The sequence below is a fragment of the Pristiophorus japonicus genome, chromosome 21 (assembly GCF_044704955.1).
Source record: "Pristiophorus japonicus isolate sPriJap1 chromosome 21, sPriJap1.hap1, whole genome shotgun sequence".
In the NCBI taxonomy this organism is placed as follows: Eukaryota; Metazoa; Chordata; class Chondrichthyes; family Pristiophoridae; genus Pristiophorus; species Pristiophorus japonicus.
The window spans coordinates 89,843,241-89,866,765 of record NC_091997.1 but is presented as its reverse complement, the minus strand read 5'-3'; the positions used below and the strand labels follow the sequence as shown (position 1 = coordinate 89,866,765).

At 44.1% G+C, this 23,525-nt stretch overlaps 1 protein-coding gene across 2 annotated transcripts in view; it reads left to right on the top strand.

Moving 5' to 3' along the window:
- Window positions 1-23,525, top strand: part of vps13c (vacuolar protein sorting 13 homolog C) — a 385,292-nt gene that overhangs the window by 317,321 nt on the left and 44,446 nt on the right. For both annotated transcript variants that reach the window (XM_070865206.1, XM_070865205.1), the window contains 6 exons: window positions 580-706; window positions 2,417-2,652; window positions 12,852-12,996; window positions 14,576-14,710; window positions 19,135-19,216; window positions 19,328-19,397. In XM_070865206.1, the coding sequence (XP_070721307.1) occupies window positions 580-706; window positions 2,417-2,652; window positions 12,852-12,996; window positions 14,576-14,710; window positions 19,135-19,216; window positions 19,328-19,397 (795 nt within the window). The remainder of the gene's footprint in view (window positions 1-579; window positions 707-2,416; window positions 2,653-12,851; window positions 12,997-14,575; window positions 14,711-19,134; window positions 19,217-19,327; window positions 19,398-23,525) is intronic.

The window sequence follows — 23,525 nt, the reverse complement described above, 5'->3', positions numbered from 1 at the left end:
ACAGTTGAACACATGATGTACACAATGGCTGTGACCACTCTGACCCCTCCTCCTTCCACAAAGTGGACCTCTGGTGTTCTGACCAGGTATTGGTGCACTGCACAAGGGCACCTAATAAGGAAAGTGACCGACGCTCTACACCGGTGCTCTATGTATATACACACACACACACACACGCACAAAGTAAAATGGTTACATCGTGGGGTGAACGGGGACAGTTTATTAATGCTATCTGAGACCCGAGGTGTACTTCTGCCTTGCTGCATATTGTGTGTATGTTGAGCTTAATAATTATGACAGCATTTATGATTTTATTACCATTTTACACAATTATTTGTGATTTTTAAAAAAAAGAAAGGATTGTGTATCTTATGCAATTCGGTAAATGATGCAGGGGAATATGCTAGTTTCTCTGTATTGTACATTGAATCTTTGAATTGCTAATACATAAACAAAGCAATTGTAATGTACAGGAGTTAGTTTCTATTAACATACTTCTATTCCAGTACAGGGGTAATTTAACTGCTAAATGAACTGTCATGTCCACGAGTAGTTTATTGATCTATTTCTCCCCTACAGTGGAGTGCAGGACGAGTTGATACTTGGCCCCGGAGAGGCTCGATTGTTTGCATGGGCTGACCCTACTGGTATCCGGAAACTTAACTGGGGCTGTTCATGGAAAACTGGAGAACTGGACCTGTTAAAGGTTCGTGGGTATTGCCTGTAAAAGTGAACCCAAAGAAAGGTCTCGCGCGATGAGCTCCGAGTTTAGTCAGTGAGTAACTGAGCCATTAGAACACGTTGAGGTGCTGCAGCACTGTTTTTGCTGTTGGACTGAACATATAGGCCCTATCCCATCTGCCAGGTCTGTCTCGGTGCTCCAGAGAATAGATGTTCTGGAGCGCAAGTATTCAGCACGACAGCCGGGATGTTGCTGGGTCCCACAGCCTTTGCTATATCCAGTGCACTCAGCCACTTCTTGATACCGCATGGCATGAATCGAATTGACTGAAGACTGGCTTCTGCCATGGTGGGGACCTCAGGAGTAGGCCTGTTGAGTACTTGCAGTTGCTGCTACTCCTGAGAGTTCAGTGAGAGAGATATTGAAGGAATGTATTTGTGGCCAAAATGAGCATTCTGACTTAATGCCTTCATGGACATTGACTTAAGCCTGCATGTAGAACACCAATCGAATCATTTGTACTGACATATTGGCGTAGATTCCGCCCCTCGCCTTTCACCCCTTGGTCTGGATGTAAGCCAGGTGGATCTGCCTGTGGAACCTGTCGACATTACTAGTCCAGTCATCATCATAGGCAGTTCCTCAAATCGAGGATGACTTGCTTCCACGTCAAAAAGTTTACAGGTGTTTCAGTGAAGGACCTAATAGTCCAGATCCCGAACTACATATTGAAGGGTGGAAGATGCCTGTGCGTGGATTTTTTTAACGTGGGGTGGCCGTTGCACACCAGCCACCACATGGGCTTGACAGAGCTAGGTCTTGGTCCAGTGGCAAGGGTTAACCAAGACGACTAGAGACCTGCTCTGCTGCACAGACCTAGTGCGCACACATATCGCAGTATGGGCTGGCCCGTGCTGCCCCTGGGCCCTTGGGCTAGTCCAGTAACATAACCACTGCTGCAGTGTAGACTAACTGTCTAGAGGTTGTGTGTTCAAATTCCAGCATGGTTTAAAAAAGAATGTGGAATCAAAAGATTAGCGGCAGCAAGAGTGACCATGAAGCTGTCGTTTTGTATAAAAACCCATTAATGTCCTTTACGGAAGAAAACCTGTTACACTTACCCGGTCCAGCCTCCAGTCCCACATCAGCGTGGTTGCCTCCTAACGGCTTTCTGGTGTGGCCTAGCAATCCACTCCATTATATCAAACCACTACACTGGAGTGGTTAAAGAAGGCCCCACCACCCCCATTTCAGGGGAACGAGAGATGGGCAATAAATGCTGACCTTGCCAGTCTTGCTAACATCTTGAGAATGAATGAGAATTTTTGGGTTAGGATGATTTGCACGAGCCTGACATTCACACAGTGCGGAACATCCCTTGGGGAATGGCTCTCGCCCAGAAATGGCAGAGGAACCCAAACACTCTGGTCCACTTGGGATTGCATCTGCTGCAGGTGCTGGGGCTGTGCCTGCTTTCAGGGAAGGTCACAGATGTAACTGCAGAGCACAGCACAAGAGACTGCATTCCACTATTCCGCACCCCTTTTCCTTCTGCTTCTCACCCCGGCAATAAGCGTATCCTGGCGCCAAGCAGAGGAAAGTTAGCCGCAAGGAGTTGTCTTGTTTTCACGTGAGTGCAATGTCAACCAGCATAATAAATAAAACCAAGAGCTTTTCGAAGGAAGTCCTCCGCCCCGGTTGTCTCATTGATGGAATAACTTCGTTTTTTTACAGGATCAGTTTGGGCAGTTTCTCTGGGAGCAGAACAATCAGATTCACTGGGTATCCTTCCTCGACGGGCGGCAGCGCATGTTGCTGTTCACTGAAGATGTGGCTGTTGTATCTAAAGCCCGGCAGGCTGAGGACTTGAAACAGTTTGAAAAGGGAATTACAATTTCACTTCACAGCCTCGGACTGTCGCTCATCAACAACGAAAGCAAACAAGAAATTGCTTATATAGGAATTACCAGGTAAGCTTTGTTTTTCTTCTTGAACAAGAGCGGTTTAAGTAAATGACTTTACGTAGATGCGAGCAACTATGATCATGAGCTTTTAGTGGCTTGAAAAGATTTTTGACTCATCCAGTGACTTGCATTGAGGGATTTAAATAAAGCCGCATAGGGGTTTCTTTGTGCCCAGAGAAAATATTAACAAACAATGCAAATTAAACAACTTAAAATCAACGGGGGTAGACATTACAGTAGAACTAATTAAATAGCGGATTGATAGCCGTATTTGGAACTGTTAAAATTCACAATAAATATGAAGGAAAACACAGCTTAAAGAGAATTCACACCTCAACTGTGGAAAAACCGGCAATCTCTGCATCATTACCCCGAGCCCCCAATCTTTCAGACCAGTAGTGCAGCAGCTTTTCCAAGAATTCATTGATGGTAAAGCACTTTTGCACATCCTGTGGACATGATAACATGCCATAATAACTGCAACTACTTTCTTGAAGTTGCTTTAGTGTAGATGTTCTAAGTGTAGAGAGGGTGGGAAGTGTTTGAGGGGCAGGAAAAGATGAACGAGATGCAAATTATGCATGTCATTACTGTACTTGAATCAGATACTACCAATTTTCCATGTATGTAAATGGTAAAATATTTGTCTCTATTCCAAATCATGGTGCCTTACTTCACTGATACTTATGGTTGATGTTTTGATGTGGAACTATTTTGAAATTCACAGTCACAACTTTAATTTCTGGCCATGGTCCTTACATAACAGGCTATTTGGCCCAACAGGCCCACGCCAGTGTTTATGCTCCACACCAACCTCTTGCCACCCGTTTTTATCTCGCCCTATCATCATGTGCTCCTAGTCCTTTCTCCCTCATGTATTTATCTAGTTTCCCCTTAAATGCATCTCTGCTATTCGCCTCAATTACTCCCTGTAGTAGCGAGTTCCACATTATCTGTGCAAAGGAGTTTCTTCAGAATTCCTTGTTGGATTTATTAGTGACTATCTAATATTTGCCCAATAGCAGGGTGAGATCCATACGGGCCAGCTGTGGGGGGTGGGGACTGCTTTGCTGATGGGCTGAGTGCTCAGCCTGTCCCGAGCCACAAAAGAAGGCAACAGCTTTTTGTGTTGCTGCTCCTGGCAGAGAATCATAGAATCACAGAAATTTACAGCACAGAAGTAGGCCATTCGGCCCATCTGCGCCGGCCAACAAGAGGCTATCCAGCCTAATCCCACTTTCCAGCTCTCGGTCTGTAGCCCTGTAGGTTGCGGCACTTTAAGTGCACATCCAAGTACTTTTTAAATGTGGTGAGGGTTTCTGCCTCTACCACCCTTTCAGGCAGTGAGTTCCAGACCCCCACCACCCTCTGGGTGAAGACATTTCCCCTCAAATCCCCTCTAAACTTTCTACCAATTACTTTAAATTTATGCCTCCTGGTTGTTGACCACTCTGCTCGGGGAAATCGGTCCTTCCTATCCAATCTATCGGGGCCCCTCATAATTGTATACACCTCAATGAGGTCTCCTCTCAGCCTCCTCTGTTCCAATGAGAACAAACCCAGCCTATCCAATCTGTCCTCATAGCTTAGATTCTCCATTCCTGGCAACATCCTCGTAAATCTCCCCTCTACCCTCTCCAGTGCAATCACATCCTTCCTGTAATGGGGTGGCCAGACTGCATGCAGTACTCCAGCTGTGGCCTAACCAGTATTTTATACAGTTCAAGCATAACTCCCCTGCTGTTATATTCTCTGCCTCGGCTAATAAAGGCAAGCATTCTGTATGCCTTCTTGACCGGGGCAACCACCAATTGAGGTCTGCCCTTCTGAAGGCAGGAGTGTAACCTCAATACATTGCAGCTGAAGTCATTGCTAAAAGTGCAGTATTGATGCAGCATAAAATGTACTCCATCTTTTAGCTTTGAGACCAAGTAAATTCTGCCCCACATGATGTGACCTGCTCGGCATGGAACTCTGAGACTTTTAATTCTCTTTATTTATCTTCGAGTGACGAAGAGAATGTCACATCCTCTTGTTGAAAAGCATGGTACTCTTCCCTTGCGTTTGTGTAGTAAAGTTGAAAAAATATTTTTGATAACACCGTATTTTATTTCAAGAATTGTATGTTGTATATAAAGGCACAGTCATTGAAGTACAGTACCTACTTATTAAGTTGCAGCTCAACGAAACTGGTTAAATTGCTGTCGCTCAGCTGGCCCACAAGCAGGTTAGCATTGCTCCTTGCATGTGGGAATGAGTTCACATCATATCTGACCGTGCAGCGTCAGTTCCAAATAGCACACGTGTACCTTGGTCCCCTACACCAGCAACTATGCGAGGGGCTCTGTAACTTACATTGCTCACACAAAGCTTCCTATGAGGGAGAGAGTCACAGGCATATGCACTTCTTTTGGACAAGCAACAAATGTGTATCGGTCCATGGTGATCCGGCCACCTGTACACATTTGCATTGCCTTGTCTGTGCATGCAGAGAATGGGAAGGTGATGATAAGACAGAAGGGAACTGGCTGGACATGGATGTTTTCTTGATAAAACTAGGACCATCTATATCGAAAATAAGGTTCTATGAATGATCCACCGTTGAGGCATGCTTTCCTGTTTTGGATGTACCATATATGCTCGTGTATAAGATGAGAAATCTGTGTCTCTCTTTGGGACTAAAAACACGGGAGGGTAATATCTATCCTGCTGTACTGTCTTGAGACAGCCCAGCAGGACAGACACGCAGAGGTGATTTATCAGCAGGAGCCACGAGGGAAGTGGAGAGGGAGTGTTGCTATTTAAATGTCGCAGTGCTCGCGGAAGGAGTGAAGCAACTGACTGACCGGAACATGCCCATTTTAGGCATGAAAGAAGAGAGAGGAAATGTATTTGTGGATTCCAGCCAACATTAGGGTGAGAGGTTTAGTGGATAGAAGTTTCATAATGTTGACCCTCATCTTAAACGGGGAGTGATTTCACGTGTGACGTTTTGATGGGCACCTTCTACACGAGTATATATGATATATGCATGTTGCTACATTTTTGATGCACATTATCTGAGAGAACATTTGTTTTAAAGTTTAAAAATTAATATGGTTATATCATACCTCAGTGCCTGCCTTCAAGCTACTTTTTAATGAGTATCAATTTTTTAATGTTTTCCTCTTCAATGTTCACAGATGTTTTTTCTTAATTATTTTTTTCCTCTAACTGCCGTTACCCCTTCATTTCTTTTGCCTCCTTCTGGTAAAACTGTTTACAGCATTGAATTGTAAGAGTAACGATGTAAAGCTTCTCTCTGCTACTCTTGAAATTCTACCTTAAATATTGAAAGCATTGTTTCTGAGTCAGTATCATCAAAGCAGACTGATTGCACAAGCCTCAGTGTACCAGACTCCACAAGAGATGTAGAATGTATTCCCTACCTTTGCATGGATGCAGTTGTCCTTGTTTTACTTTACAATGGATCTGCTCCAGTATAAGCGTTTAATTCCGCACTGTAACCACAGCGATGAAAATACAGAATGCCTGTTTGGCAATACAATTTTAAATCAGCTGAAATAGCTCAAAATGCCTGTTGTCTTCAGTCATTCACTTTCCAGGTTGATCCCTGAGATGAGAGGGTTGTCCTGTGAAGATCTATTGAGTAGATTGGCCTATATGCTCTGGAGTTTAGAAGAATGAGAGGTGATCTCATTGAAACATGTAAGATTCTGAGGGGGATTGACAGGGGAGGTGTTGAGAGGTTGTTTCCCCGGGCTAGAGAGTCGAGAACCAGGGGTCACAGTCTCAGGATAAGGGGTCGGCCATTTAGGACTGAGCTGAGGAGAATTTTCTTCACTCAAAGGGTGGTGAATCTTTGGAATTCTCTGCCCCACAGGGCTGTGGATGCTCAGTCATCGAGTATATTCAAGGCTGAGATAGATAGATTTTTGGACTCTTGGGGAATCAGTGGATGTGGGGATTGGGTGGGAAAGTCGAGCTAAATCAAAGATCAGCTATGATCTTATTGAATGGCGGAGCAGGCTTGAGGGCCGAATGCCGACTCCTGCTCCTATTTCTTATGGTCCAGAAGAGTGTAAATAGAAGTTAGATGCAAATCGTGCACTCCCTGTGGGGAGCCATGCTTGTAGGTTCTAAAATTTAGATTTTCACTTTTACTAAACTTCCTCCCCAAGGCGTTAATTCTTTGCTGGGCTACAATTGGCTCAGTGCCTCTATTATAGCGAAGGAAAATCAGCCAAGGTTGCAAGTCTTAGGGGCCGAGATTGCCCCTTCCCTTAAGGCCTGTTACTATCGGAAATCATCGATCGCACTGTGGAGTGGAATGGCCGCCGATCTTTTGTGAAATGGCCGCCATTTTGAAAATTGCTCTCCTGCGGTATCCCAGCAGTGATCCGCGTGCCCCTCCCACTACTGCTCCGCTGCTGCTGATCCGTCCTCAGAGCGCCATTGGAGCACGCACGACCGATGTTCCCCGCCCCCTGAACGCGAAATTCAGCTTTTTCTGTCGGTGCACTGTGCTTGCGGAGTGTTCAAAATGGTGGTACGGCTACCATTAAAGAGGAGGGCGCACTACTGTGGCCGCCATCTTACTTTTTTTGTCGGCTGACTGCCAGGTCGGTCCGACAGTTATGGTCCTGAATTTGGCCGGGCCGCCAACAGACAGCCTGGCACCCCCTCTTGGTGCCCCTATTATAGTGAAGGAAAATCAGCCAAGGTTGTAAGTCTTAGGGGCCGAAATTGCCCCTTCCCTTAAGGCCTGTTATCGTCGACCACGCTGTGGAGTGGAATGACTGCCGATTTCTCGTGAAATGGTCGCCATTTTGAAAATTGCCCTCCAGCGGTATCCCGGCAGTGATCCGCGTCCCCACCCCCCCCCACCACAATTGCTGGACCGGCCGAAACCCTCCCTGGTGGCCCAGTGAACCTAATTAAAGAATCACCGAGCTTGCAGCAGCTCTCCCGTTAAGTAAAGGGGAGTGACGTGGTGACACCCCAGCGTGATGATGTTATCAGCGCTACGCTGATGAGTGACAGCGGCGGACACTCTGCCCAGCCCCCAACCTCTGTCCCTCCAGTGTGCAAACTTCCGCTTGTTGCCGCACTTCCACCCCCGTTATGACCAAAAAGCCAAAGAGCGGAATTTCGCGCCAGAGGCCACCGCATCCACCGCGGCGGTAAAAACAGCGGTAAGTGAGCCGCGTTTCCGCCCCTTAGTCTCTGTCCAACAACGCCTCTCAGAAGTACCTGCATTTGGCATTGACTTGAGGACGGGATGGGGCTCAGCTGTGATGCCCCACATCAAATAATCCACTGATACTTGCTGCTGTGGCCACACGCAAACGTTGCCCTTGGATTCAACACGCACTTGGAGAGAAAGAGAGAAAACTGGTATGAAAAAAACAATGTGACCTATTTTGATGCACGTTGCTGTTAAAAAATATATTAAATGCCTCCCATATCTTTAATTAGATTTTAAACCTGTTAATTATCCTAAATGTCATCCCTAACCATTGCCAATCATCATGGTTCTAATTTACAATGCATCCCATAATTTATTCATTATTGCAATAGCTGAAGTGCAGAGGTAAGTGGTTATACTGAAGCCATTCCATCAATTATAAAACAAGGAGATGAGGATCTAATCCAAGTCTTTTGTGCCAAACAACTTGTGCAGTGTCTGGTGCACCAAGTCTCGTAAAATCACCCTGTTAGATTAAAACTCGGGACCCTTGATCTGTGGTATTGAGTGTGAACAAATTAGTCTGTGTGTTACTGATGATACTTCAATTAATGTTTCACTGGCGGGCAGAAGACAAGACATGTAAGAAAAACCAAGCAGGTAAAAAAAAAATAATTTATTTTCACTTGGAAAAGCATGGGTTCATTAACAGCCAGCACAGACTTGTTGAATGCAAGTTGTGTCTGACAAACCTAATCGAGTTCTTTCATGAAATAATGGAGATGGTGATCAAGGTGGTGCAAATGATGTTGTTTACGTGGATGTTCAAAAGGCTTTTGGTAAGTGCCACATAATAGACTTTAGTAAGATTGAAGCCCATGGGATTAAAGTGGCAGTGGCAGCGTGGATACGAAGTTGTCTGAGACAGAAAGCAGAGCGTAGTTGTGAACGATTACCTTTTCAGATTGGAGGGAATTGTGCAGTGGTGACTCCCAGTATTGGTATTGGGACAAATACTCTTTTTAATGTATATTAATGACCTGGACTTGGGTATACGGGGCACAATTTCAGAGTTTGCAGTTAATACGAAACTTGGAAATGTAATGAACAGAGAGGAAGGTAGTAGGACATAGGCAGACACGGGGCAAATTAAATTTAATGCAGAGAAGTGTGAAGAAGAGAGTCACTCTAACCGAAATGGTACAGTTTGACAGGGGGTGCAGGAACCGAGATCTCTGGAGGTTCACTTGAGACAAATTTTTGCAGGTGGCAAGATACGTTCTTAAAGCTTTATAAATAGAGGTATAGCGCACAAAAGCAAGGATATTACGCTAAACCTTTATAAATCGTTGGTAAGGCCTCAGCCAGAGTTTTGTGTACAATTCTGGGTAGTAATAATAACTTGTATTTATATAGCGCCTTTAACGAAGTAAAACGTCCCAAGGTGCTTCACAACAGTGTTACAGACAAAACAGATAAATTTGACACTGAGCCACAAAAGAAGAAATTAAGGCAGATGACCAAAAGCTTGGTTAAAGAGTTAAGGAGCTCCAGAGCTTGGGGCCCCAAACAGCTGAAGGCACGGCCACCGATCCGATAGTTGAGCAGTTATAATGAGGGATGTTCAAGAGGGTAGAATTTGAGGAGCGCAGATATCTTGTGGACTTGAGGCTGAAATAGATTACAGAGATAGGGAGGAGCGAGGCCATGGAGGGATTTGTAAACAAGGATGAGAATTTTGAAATCGAGCCGTTGTTTACGCGGGAGCCAATGTAGGTCAGCGAGCAAAGGGCTGATGGGTGAGCGGGACTTCGTTCGAGTTAGGACACGAGCTGCTGAGTTTTGGATGACCTCAAGTTTACATAGTGTGGAATGTGGGAGACCAGCCAGGAGTGAGTTGGAGTAGTTAAGTCTAGAGGTAACAAAGGCATGAAATGAGAGTTTTGGCAGCAGAAGAGCTGAGGCAATGTTACGGAGGCAGAATAAGGCGGTTTTAGTTACGCTGCGGATTTGTGGCTGGAAACTCATTTCAGGGTCAAATATCATACCTAGGTTACGAACAGTCTTGTTCACCCTCAGATTGATGCTAGGGAGAGGGATGGAGCCACTGGTTAGGGAATGGAGTTTGTGACGAGGAATAATGGTCACGGATTTGGGAGGTGACAATACATTCAAGTACTTTGGACAGGAAAGGGAGGTTGGAGGTGGGGCGATCATAGGCAGTCCCTCGAACGAGGATGACTTGCTTCCACGTGAGTTCACAGATGTTTCAATGTTTTAATGTTTCATCACTCCTCCGCCCCGATCACTTGTCGCAAATCCTCCACGACCTCCCGCTTCTCTGCTTTACCAGGGCCCTGCCGATGTTCCTGCCCATGTTCCAAACAGCGACCTGGGTCCTGATGATGTCACCCAGTCGCCTACCTCGAAGCCGTCGCACACTTGGAGCGATTCGCGCTGGAAGCTGCAGTAGCTTGCTCCAGCTCTTTTTATAGCACCAACCTGCGGAGATATTCTCTCGCAGGTCGGGGTGGCCCACAATGGGGCGATAACTGGCAAGCAAAGTGAGTCAAAGGTTGCTTTTTGAGAAGAGGGGTGATGTGTCAGCAGATTTGAAGGAGAGGGGAACTGTACCCGAGGAGAGAGAACCGTTAACAAGGGTACTGCTCTTCAGGAAGGATCTCAAGGCCTTGGAGAGCATGCAGAGGAGATTTTACAGAATGATACCAGGGATACAGAACTTCAGTCATGTGGAGAGACTAGACAAGCTGGGATTGTTCGCTTATGAGCAGCGAGGGTTAAGGGAGATTTAATAGAGATGTTCAAACTAATGAAGGATTTTGATCGAGTAAAAAATGAACAGCTGTTTCTGCTGGCAGGTGGATCATTAACCAGATGACATAGATTTAACCTAATTGGCAGAAGAACTAGGGGGATAATCAGAATTTTTTTTATGCAGCGAGTTGTGATCTGGAACGCACTGCCTGAAAGGGTGTTGGAAGCAGATTTATTAATAGCTTTCCAAAGGGAATTGAATATAAAAGGAACAAAATACAGGGTGATGGGAAAAGAGTGGGGAAGTGGGACTAATTGTATAGTGCTTTCATGGGCACAAAGGCCTGAATGGCCTCCTTCTGTGCGATATCATTTTAAGATTCTGTAAACCGACAGTGAGATGAGCCAAGTCAGCACAGCCTGGGATCGAACTGGAGCCTTGGTGTTCTATCTGGCCTGCCTACTCAGAGTCATCTGAGGAACTAGCTCACATGTTTAAAGCAAAATAAGTGAAGCAGCAGTCTGCACCACTTCTAACAATATGCAGTACCCACAAAGAGGACCTGAATGCAAAAGGTTTTAGAAACAATGATCGTCATCCAATAACTAAAACGGTTAATCTTGTATGCAGAAAGGACAGTGACTTAAAAATGGCCGCCATGAAGGGAAAAGTGATTTTTTTTTTGGTTGCAAAATTGCTAATTAAAACAGTTGGATCTTTGTTGAACTGTTTGGTGAGGCCAAAGATAAAGTATATGACAGCTAAATCAAAACCAAATGAAAAGAAACTGGACAATGTAGTTTGAGCTGCCATGTTGGGATATAAGCAGAAAGCTTTCAAAACATACAAGGTATTGGGTACATCGGAAGATGGGATAAATGATCAAGATAAGCAAAAGCAGGTTTAAAAAAAATACAAAGTGCTAAGAGAAAACATTTTTTTGCAAATGATAAATATATACACACTAAACAATGGTAGCCAGTTGCAATCCGAGAATGAAGAACTAGTTAACTATGTAATAGTTGCCTCAGACCCAGTTTTATTTAAGAAGAGGGAAGGAGCCCATGTCTGACATCAGATTTCCAGCAACAGCAAAGGAGGAGCTCGATAGTATGTAAATAACACAAGGGATGGTTATACAAAGGGTGAATGCGCTCAGAGTAGACTAACCTGGTCTTAAAGAAGATGCAACCAGAAATTAGCAAAGTTAAAAGTAACATTTTTAAGATTGTTAAATTCAAAGAGTATGAGAATCATAAGAGAATCATACCACAGAAAGTTGTTGAGGCCAGTTCGTTAGATATATTCAAAAGGGAGTTAGATGTGGGCCTTACGGTTAAAGGGATCAAGGAGTATGGAGAGAAAGCAAGAATGGGGTACTGAAATTGCATGATCAGCCATGATCATATTGAATGGTGGTGCAGGCTCGAAAGGCCGAATGGCCTACTCCTGCACCTATTTTCTATGTTTCTATATGAGTGGCCAAAAGGACTCCTCTATTTGAAAAAGGTGAAGAGATATATTGTAGAAACTGGAGCAGTAAGCTTCACACTAGTGTAAGGAAAACCTTCAAAGTTATTTTGAGCGATTCAACAGATGAACACTGGGAAAAGCTTTGATTCAGGAGAAAAAGGTCTTAAATGACTTGAGTCGTAGTGATATGTATACTTGGATTTTCAGAAGGCATGTGAGGAATCACAGGCTTAGTTTAAAAACAAGAGATTGGGTAGTTGCAAATGTGGGCTTGACAGGTTGTGAGGAATTTAGAAGGGGTCAGGTTTGGTCAGGCATCATCTGGACTACTGTACACTGTTCTTGCTTAATCTTCCAAAGGTTGTTATTACTCTTGAGAATGTAGGATAGGAAAAAGTCAATGAAATTATTCACTGTAATGAGAAGTTCAAATAACGTGGAGTACAAGTAAAACATGTAGGAAATTAGCAAAAAGTGGTGAAGTCCAACAGAATATTTTAGTCAAGGGTTGTGCCATAAAATTATCAGTGAATTGAAGTAAACTCTATAAATGGTTTGGGGATAATTATGTGTTTCTGGAGAGGGACGAGATTGAAACGTGGTGAGATGGCAGATAAGTGACAATGTGTGTAGAGACTGGGGCTGTTTCTGAAAGTTTTATTTCTATCACTCCTCATCCTTGGCATCACTTAGCACACCAAAATAGTTGTATATTTAGTTTAATTAAAGCCAGAGATGTTTTTAATCAGTATTTCATTCTGACTTTAGTTCTGGTGTTGTGTGGGAAATGAAACGGAAGCAACGCTGGAGGCCATTTAGTCAAAAACACATCAACCTTTTGGAACAGGCCTACCAGACACACCTGACCTCAAAGACCCCAGAACACTGGATAAAGTTGGACAGCAACTTGGAGGTAACATAAAAACACAAAGTACTTGTCTGGTCGAGGCTGGCTTCCAATGGACATGCCAGCCCAGAAACAGTAGAATTTCTTTTCTTGCCACAAATGCAAACTCGCTGTGCCTCCTCTGTCAGTCTAACTATTCCAACTTCTAAAGCTCGCCAAGTTGCTCAATGGCTCCTCTTTTTTTTTTTCTCCTATCGTGAGCCATCATTTAACGAAGACTCCTGTTTGAAGTTGTTCTCTGCCCCTCCATTACCCCCACATCGACAGCAACATTTGCCAGCATTTTTCAGAGTTCCTCTGTGTATTTAAAAAAAAAGGCTTGTTCTGGGCCATCTTCTGTTCTGTGCGTTCCCAGCATAGATCAGTGCTGTGTGCAGCGAGGGCATGCATCGGGAAGCATCATAACTAACTGACATGTATTCTTCCAAACAGTGTTCATTGGACAGGGAGAATGAATGGGACCCTTATCCGACCAATCTGCCTTTCCTCCCCTCCTCTGCCCCCAGTTTGGGGGATTCTGAGACAAACTGCTATAGGTTTTGAGGAAAACTGTACAATATAAATGGCAAATGGAATAGCAGTCTTTCCTACTCCATAGTCATGCAAAATAAAAGCTTTATATAGTATTACCTTTTACATATACTTGCCCTTTTGTTTGTGTACATAAAGGAATGTATACCTATTTGTTTGTAAAATGGTTGCAGCAGTTTAGCAGTGATGCAAAACAATGGGCTCAATTTTCCCCAATGCTGTTTTTTGGCGTATTGCAAAAGTTACACCCGTTTTTTTTGGCCCCGACTACTCCAAAAAAAAACTAACAAGTTTCCCCGTTCCATTTTTTGAATTTGGCACCGCGCAGCCTGTCCTTTAGCTTTGGGGGGTGGAGCCTAATGTCTGCGCCGAGAAAACGATGCCCCCCCCCCCCCCACTTCTGCGCATGCGTGGAAAAAACAAGGATGTTTTTGAGGTGATTGCTGTGGGCGCACAATCCCAGTACAGCTCCTTCGAGCCCGGTTTGGAGACGTTCAGTGGTGAACGTGGCACTTTGAAAAAAAATCCAAAATTAAAGAATTGCATTAGACTTCCATTTGCTGCATTTTAAGTTTAAAAAAATGAAGCTTCATGATAAATATTTCATGTGTTCTTGACGCCTTCCAAAACTTTGTCTAAAAACAGTGGCGCCGTTCTGCACCAATGTTTTTTTTTTAATGTGTGCTGGTTTTTCGTAAGTGCCCAGAAGGTTTTTTGGGAGAGGTCACATATGCTGTCCTGGGAGAAATGTAAGTTGGCCAAACTTGCATAAATGTGAAAAACTGGCGCAGACATCAGGTTACTTCCCCTATGACGCAAAGAAAAAACTAATCTAAAAAAATCGTAACTAACTGAGTTACGCTGGCGCACAATCTTTGGGGAAACTTGGATATTTAAATTTAGGTCAAAAAAAGCGGTGCGCGGCAAAAAAACAGCACAGATCACTGGGGAAAATTGAGCCCAATGTAATAGTCGGAGTGCAGGATAATGTACTAGCAGCTAGCTTAGGTAATGCAGTTTCTATTTTAATGGCCTGATTATCGTGTGTTTTTAGGTTCATTTTCACATGATGGAAACCCGGTTGCCTCAACGAATGAGCATCAGGCGAAACTTTCTATCGGGGATCCACATTGAATATAAACAGTCAGCACATCACAGGAGTTTACGTGCCCAGCTGTACTGGCTGCAGGTAAAGTTTATTGGTTTGTCAGCTCATTGCACAAGTTTCAGAAAGCCCTGGATACATTGTGGAGGTGTTTGCTTTGTAAAGGCTGCTACGTCCTGGGCACTTTGCAACTAAACTTCTAACTGGTGTGCTGCAGCAGGATTTGTATCCAGTTTGTCAACTTCAGTATAAAGAGCAGTGGCACTATATTTGCCAGTGGGAAAAGTGTTGGTGCGATATGGTGTTTATAGGGTGATCCAAAGGTTCTTTATAATCTAAAACCGTCTACTTTTTTCAGCAGTGCCGCAGGATAATATAATTGTATTTCGTTTAGATGTGAGTACTGCTACAAAACGTTCCATACAACTTGCAAGTGGCAGGGAAACCCCTTTTAAAAGTTTTATTAAAGCGGGTATGTTCAAAAACCATCATGGAGCGAATCTGAATTCACAATAGAATGTGAAATAAATAAAATGGATAACAGTGAATATAATAAACAGAACAAAATGATGCAGAGGTCCACGGCACAGTGCAGTAGTATGTAAGGTATACTCCACCACACATACAATGGAGATTCTCCATTAGTATACCACAAATTCTCAATCTGTAGGTCACAGTCACGTTGATCATGAGCGCTCACCAGACTTGCCCACTCCCAACGCCTCCTTCCTGCCAGTCCCAGTTTCAGCTCCTCCCTGTAGAGGCAGAACAGGAGGTAAAAATACTCTTGCAGTACTACAACAGCAAGAGGGCTGTCAGGAGAGGAAGTGAGAAAATATTAAGATGCACATGGGCTTAAACGGAGGATGAGCATGAAATAATAAACATTCTGAGTGACTACTTCCTCAGAGTATTCACAAGGGAAGGTACGCCCAACTAACTCTAATCATGCTTCTGTAAAGCCTTGGAAAGCAAATTAACGGCAGAGAGGTACAGTTTTCCGGTTGTTCATGTAAGCTGCTGCTCCCGTCTCTAATTAAGAGCACTTTATTGGAAAAGTAGCAGCATCAGTGCTAATGATAAAACAAGAATGTGCTGAGAAGGTCTAAAATGCATATGTGTAAATGCACAAGGCGTGGTAAATAAGATTGGTGAGCTGCAGGCCCAAATAGTCACGTGGGAATATGATATCGTGGTGTTAATGGAGACCTGACTCAAAAAAGGGCAGGATTGGGTACTTAATATTCCTGGATATAAGGTGTTCAGGAAAGATAGGGAAGGAAAGAAAGGAGGTTGTTTATAAATTTTTAGGAAATTCTATAAAATCCTAAAAAAAAAACTTGAATCAAAAACATGACTGCAGAAATTCTTCATATGCTGTTGCCATGATTTGCACTATTTTGGGCCTTTTCATACAATGCTGTTAGTTTAGGAGAATATTACAGTGCTGGAGAGAGAGGATGTCCTGGAGCAATCAAGGACAGAATCTATTTGCTTAGAGTCAAGAAATAATAGAGGTGCCATTACACTACTAGGTGTATTCTATCGGCCTCCAACTAGTGGGAAGGTTACAGAGGAGCAAATCTACAGGGAAATTAGAGAGGTGGAAGAACTGTAGAGTAGTGACAAAGAGGAACTTCAACTATCCTAATAGAGACTTGGATAGTAATAGTGTAAAGGGCAGAGAGGGGGAAGAATTTCTTAAGTGAGTTCAGGAGAACTTTCTTGATCAGTATGTTTCCAGCCCAACGAGGAAGGAGGCATTGCTGGATCTGGTTCTGGGGAATCAGGTGGGTCAAGTGGAGCAAGTGTCAGTAGGGGAACATTTAGGGAAGAGTGATCATAGTATCATGAGGTTTAGATAAGCTGTGGAAAAGAACAGGGTATCTAGAGTAAAAATACATAATTGGAGTAAGGCAATTTTCAGTAGGTTAGGAATAGATCTGACCCAGGTAAATTGGAATCAAAGATTGGAAGGCAAAACTGTAATTGAACAATTTAAAGAGGAGAGATGGTTGAGGTACATTCCCAGAAGGGGAAAGCTAGGGCAACAAGAGTCAGCTCCCTGGATGACGAAAGACATAGAGAGTAAGCTGAAGCAGAAAAAGAGCGCGTATGACAGATGTCAGGTTGAGAATACAAATGAAAATCAGGCTGAATATAGAAAGTTCAGTGGGAAAGTGAAAAAGAAAATAAGAGCCAGAAAGATTGTATGAGACTAGATTGGCAGCTAACATAAAAGGGAATTCAAAAGTCTTCTATAGGCATATAAATAGTAAATGGGTCATAGGAGAGGTGGGGCCGATTAGGGTCCGATGAAGGTCAAGGACATGGTGAGGTACTAAATTAGCACTTTGCATCTATCTTTACCAAGGAACATGCTGCTGCCAAAGTCATAGTAAAAGAGGAGGTAGTGGAGTTAGTGGAAGGGATAAAAATTAATAAAGAGGAGGTACTAGAAAGGCTGACTGTACTTAAAAGTAGATAAGTCACCAGGACCAGATGGGATGCATCCTAGGATGCTGAGGGATGTTAAGGTGGAAATCGCGGAGGTACTGGCCATAATCTTCCAATCCTCCTTATATCTGGGGGTGGTGCCAGAGGACTGGAGAATTGCAAATGTTACACCCTTGTTCAAAAAAGGGTGTAAGGATAAACCCAGTAACCTTGGTAGTGGGGAAGCTTTTAGAAACTAAAGTCAGGGACAGAATTAGCAGTCACTTGGGCAAATGTGGATTAATTAAGGAAAGCCAGCATGGATTTATTAAAGGCAGATCATATTTAAATAACTTTGATGAGGTAACATAGAAAGTTGATGAGCACAATGCGGTTGATGTGGTGTACATAGATTTCCAAAAGGCGTTTGATAAAGTGCCACATAATAGGCTTGCCAGCAAAGTTGCAGCCCATGGAACAAAAGGGACAGTGGCAGCATGGATATGAAATTGGCTCAGTGACAGGAAACAGAGAGTAGTGATGAACGGTTGTTTTTTGGACTGGAGGAAGGTATACAGTGGTGTTCCCCAGGGCTCGGTACTGGAACCACTGCTTTTCTTGATATATATTAATGACTTAGACTTAGGTGTAAAGAGCACACTTTCAAAATTTGCAGATGACACAACATTTGGCAGATGAAATTTAACTCAGAAAAGTGCGAAATGATACATTTTGGTAGGAAGAATGCGGAGAGGCAATATAAACTAAAGGGAACAATTGTAAAGGGGGTGCATTAACCAAGAGACCTGGGGTATATGTGCACAAATCGTTGAAGGCGGCAGGGCAAGTTGAGAACTCGGTTAAAATAGCATACGGGATCCTGGGCTTCATAAATAGAGACATAGAGTACAAAAGGAAGGCAGTTATGATGAGCTTTTATAAAACACTGGTTCGGCCCAGACTGGAGTATTGTGTCCAATTCTGTCGCATTCTTTAGGAAGGATGTGAAGGTCTTACAGTGGGTGCACACAAGGTTTAGGAGAATGATTCCAAGGATGAGGGACCTTGGTTACGTGAATAGACTAGAGAGGCTGGGGTTGTTCTCTTTAGAGCAGAGAGGGTTGAGAGGAGATTTGATAGAGGTGATCAGAATCATGGGTCTGGACAGAGTAGATAGAGAGAAACTGTTCCCATTGGTGGAAGGGTTGAGAACCAGAGGGCACAGATTTAAGAAGGCGACATGAGGAAAACCTTTTTTACGCAGCGAGCGGTTAGGATCTGGAATCACTGCCTGAAAGGGTGGTGGAGGCAGATTCCATTGTGGCTTTCAAAAAGGAATTGAATAAGTATCTGATGAAAATTTGTTTACAGGGCTACGGGGAAAGGGGCGGGGGAGTGGGACTGGCTGAGGTGCTCTTGCAGAGAGCCGGCACAGGCTTGACGGGCCGAATGGCCTCCTTCTGTGCTGTAACCGTTCTATGATTCTTTACTGTCGGAACTTTCCAAAATATAATTTCAGTGTCAGCCATGGTGCATTGGTAGCACTCTCGCCACTAAGTCAGAAGGTTGTGGGTTGAAGTAACACTCCAGATTGTCCTGGCCATCATTTATCCCTCAACTAAACATCACTAAAACAGATTATCTGGTCATTATCCCATTGCCGTTTGTGGGACCGTGCTGTCTGTTCATTGGTTGCCATGTTTTCTACATTACAACAGTGATTACACTTCAAAAGTAATTCATTGGCTGTAATGCGCTTTGAGTCGTCCTAAGGTTGTGAAAGGTGCTACTTAAACGTAAGTTATTTTATTTTCTGTCTAGACTGGAGATAAATTAAGCAAGGCTTTTCGCACTTTACGGGCCTCATAAAAGTGAGAAAGGCTTCACATAATATAGCGTCTTTATGACCTCAGGACGTCCCAAAACGCTTTGGAGCCATAAGGTGTAATGAACTCCAGGAAATCATTAGTTAGACACTAGTAGCAAAAATACAGTTTATACTTTTGAAATGTTACAAAAAATAAATAGTTCTGTTGCTTTTAGAACATCTCAACCTAGTCTTTCTGTTGCAGGTTGATAACCAGCTGGCTGGTGCGATATTTCCGATCGCGTTCCATCCTGTGCTCCCTCCCAAGTCCATTGCCTTGGATTCAGGTCAGCAATCAAAGTCTAAAAGTGTATTTTATCATTCCTAATGAAGATTTAATACACATATATATATATATATATTGTGAATGCTCTCATTTTTATGTGTGCTCTTTTTAGAACCAAAACCATTTATTGACGTAAGCATCATCACAAGATTTAATGAACACAGTCAAGTCATGCAGTTCAAGTGAGTAAAGTTGCGTACTGGTAGAGGTGCTACATCTTCTGAGACTAATGTGCACCTTTTATAAATGATTAGTTGATCCCCAGTCACATTGCTCATAGGTAGCCTGGGGTCTGGAGCATGCTTGTGCTGTGTAGCTGCTAACCTTACATTCTAAAGCCACTTGCCAGGTATTCCTTGCAGGAAGTAATCTAAACAGACACATGCTGAAGTCTAGATGGAGGCTAATCACAGAGCATTACGTAGAATTACAGAGCATTACTTAGAATTTACAGCACAGAAATGGGCCACTGGGTCAAACTGGTCTATGCTCCCCACCATCGTCAACTCACCTTATATAGATACCCCTTAAATGCATGAGAGCATAAGAAATATATATAAGTGTATATAAGGGTTAAGTCATGGCAGGAGAGCTCGGTCGGGTGTTATGCTCCTCCTGTACCATGTGGGAACTCAGGGACACTTCCGGTGTCCCTGACGATTACGTGTGCGGGAAGTGTATCCGCCTCCAGCTCCTGACAGACCGTGTTGCGGAGTTGGAGCTGAGGGTGGATTCACTCTGGAGCATCCACGATGCTGAGAATGACGTGAGTATCACGTGTAGCGAGTTGGTCGTACCACAGGGAAAGGGTCCACAGCCAGATAGGGAATGGAAGACCAACAGGAAGAGCAGTGCAAGGAAGGTAGTGCAGGAGTCCCCTGTGGTCATCCCCCTGCAAAACAGATACACTGCTTTGGGTACTGTTGAGGGGGATGACTCATCAGGGGAGGGCAGCAGCAGCCAAGTTCATGGCACCGTGGCTGGCTCTGCTGCACAGGAGGGCAGGAAAAAGAGTGGGAGAGCAATAGTGATTGGGGATTCAATGGTGAGGGGAATAGATAGGCGTTTCTGCGGCCGCAACCGAGACTCCAGGATGGTATGTTGCCTCCCTGGTGCAAGGGTCAAGGATGTCTCGGAGCGGGTGCAGGACATTCTAAAAAGGGAGGGAGAACAGCCAGTTGTCGTGGTGCACATTGGTACCAACGACATAGGTAAAAAGAGGGGTGAGGTCCTACGAAACGAATTTAAGGAGCTAGGAGCTAAATTAAAAAGTAGGACTTCAAAAGTAGTAATCTCGGGATTGCTACCAGTGCCACGTGATAGTCAGAGTAGGAATTGCAGGATAGCGCAGATGAATACGTGGCTTGAGCAGTGGTGCAACAGGGAGGGATTCAAATTCCTGGGGCATTGGAACCGGTTCTGGGGGAGGTGGGACCAGTACAAACCGGACGGTCTGCACCTGGGCAGGACCGGAACCAATGTCCTAGGGGGAGTGTTTGCTAGTGCTGTTGGGGAGGATTTAAACTGATATGGCAGGGGGATGGGAACCAATGCAGGGAGACAGAGGGAAACAAAAAGGAGGCAAAAGCAAAAGACAGAAAGGAGATGAGGAAAAGTGGAGGGCAGAGAAACCCAAGGCAAAGAACAAAAAGGGCCACTGTACAGCAAAATTCTAAAAGGACAAAGGGTGTTAAAAGAACAAGCCTGAAGGCTTTGTGTCTTAATGCAAGGAGTATCCGCAATAAAGTGGATGAATTAACTGTGCAAATAGATGTTAACAAATATGATGTGATTGGGATTACGGAGACGTGGCTCCAGGATGATCAGGGCTGGGAACTCAACATCCAGGGATATTCAACATTCAAGAAAGATAGAATAAAAGGAAAAGGAGGTGGGGTAGCATTGCTGGTTAAGGAGCAAATTAAGGCAATAGTTCGGAAGGACATTAGCTTGGATGATGTGGAATCTATATGGGTAGAGCTGCAGAATACCAAAGGACAAAAAACGTTAGTGGGAGTTGTGTACAGACCTCCAAACAGTAGTAGTGATGTTGGGGAGGGCATCAAACATGAAATTAGGGGTGCGTGCAATAAAGGTGCAGCAGTAATAATGGGTGACTTTAGTATGCACATAGATTGGGTTAACCAAACTGGAAGCAATACGGTAGAGGAGGATTTCCTGGAGTGCATAAGGGATGGTTTTTTAGACCAATATGTCGAGGAACCAACTAGGGGGGAGTCCATCTTAGACTGGGTGTTGTGTAATGAGAGAGGATTAATTAGCAATCTCGTTGTGCGAGGCCCCTTGGGGAAGAGTGACCATAATATGGTGGAATTCTGCATTAGGATGGAGAATGAAACAGTTAATTCAGAGACCATGGTCCAGAACTTAAAGAAGGGTAACTTTGAAGGTATGAGGCGTCAATTGGCTAGGATAGATTGGCGAATGATACTGAAGGGGTTGACTGTGGATGGGCAATGGCAGACATTTAGAGACCGCATGGATGAACTACAACAATTGTACATTCCTGTCTGTCGTAAAAATAAAAAAGGGAAGGTGGCTCAACCGTGGCTATCAAGGGAAATCAGGGATAGCATTAAAGCCAAGGAAGTGGCATACAAATTGGCCAGAAATAGCAGAGAACCCGGGGACTGGGAGAAATTTAGAACTCAGCAGAGGAGGACAAAGGGTTTGATTAGGGCAGGGAAAATGGAGTACGAGAAGAAGCTTGCAGGGAACATTAAGACGGATTGCAAAAGTTTCTATAGATATGTAAAGAGAAAAAGGTTAGTAAAGACAAACGTGGGTCCCCTGCAGTCAGAATCAGGGGAAGTCATAACGGGGAACAAAGAAATGGCGGACCAATTGAACAAGTACTTTGGTTCAGTATTCACTGAGGAGGACACAAACAACCTTCCGGATATAAAAGGGGTCGGAGGGTCAAGTAAGGAGGAGGAACTGAGGGAAATCCTTATTAGTCGGGAAATTGTGTTGGGGAAATTGATGGGATTGAAGACCGATAAATCCCCAGGGCCTGATGGACTGCATCCCAGAGTACTTAAGGAGGTGGCCTTGGAAAAATTGGATGCATTGACAGTCATTTTCCAACATTCCATTGACTCTGGATCAGTTCCTATGGAGTGGAGGGTAGCCAATGTAACCCCACTTTTTAAAAAAGGAGGGAGAGAGAAAACAGGGAATTACAGACCGGTCAGCCTGACATCGGTAGTGGGTAAAATGATGGAATCAATTATTAAGGATGTCATCGCAGTGCATTTGGAAAGAGGTAATATGATAGGTCCAAGTCAGCATGGATTTGTGAAAGGGAAATCATGCTTGACAAATCTTCTGGAATTTTTTGAGGATGTTTCCAGTAGAGTGGACAAGGGAGAACCAGTTGATGTGGTATATTTGGACTTTCAGAAGGCTTTCGACAAAGTCCCACACAAGAGATTAATGTGCAAAGTTAAAGCACATGGGATTGGGGGTAGTGTGCTGACATGGATTGAGAACTGGTTGTCAGACAGGAAGCAAAGAGTAGGAGTAAATGGGGACTTTTCAGAATGGCAGGCAGTGACTAGTGGGGTACCGCAAGGTTCTGTGCTGAGGCCCCAGCTGTTTACACTGTACATTAATGATTTAGACGAGGGGATTAAATGTAGTATCTCCAAATTTGCGGATGACACTGAGTTGGGTGGCAGTGTGAGCTGCAAGGAGGATTCTATGAGGCTGCAGAGCGACTTGGATAGGTTAGGTGAGTGGGCAAATGCATGGCAGATGAAGTATAATGTGGATAAATGTGAGGTTATCCACTTTGGTGGTAAAAACAGAGAGACAGACTATTATCTGAATGGTGACCGATTAGGAAAAGGGCAGGTGCAAAGAGACCTGGGTGTCATGGTACATCAGTCATTGAAGGTTGGCATGCAGGTACAGCAGGCGGTTAAGAAAGCAAATGGCATGTTGGCCTTCATAGCGAGGGGATTTGAGTACAAGGGCAGGGAGGTGTTGCTACAATTGTACAGGGCCTTGGTGAGGCCACACCTGGAGTATTGTGTACAGTTTTGGTCTCCTAACCTGAGGAAGGACATTCTTGCTATTGAGGGAGTGCAGCGAAGGTTCACCAGACTGATTCCCGGGATGGCGGGACTGACCTATCAAGAAAGACTGGATCAACTGGGCTTGTATTCACTGGAGTTCAGAAGAATGAGAGGCGACCTCATAGAAACGTTTAAAATTCTGACGGGGTTAGACAGGTTAGATGCAGGAAGAATGTTCCCAATGTTGGGGAAGTCCAGAACCAGGGGACA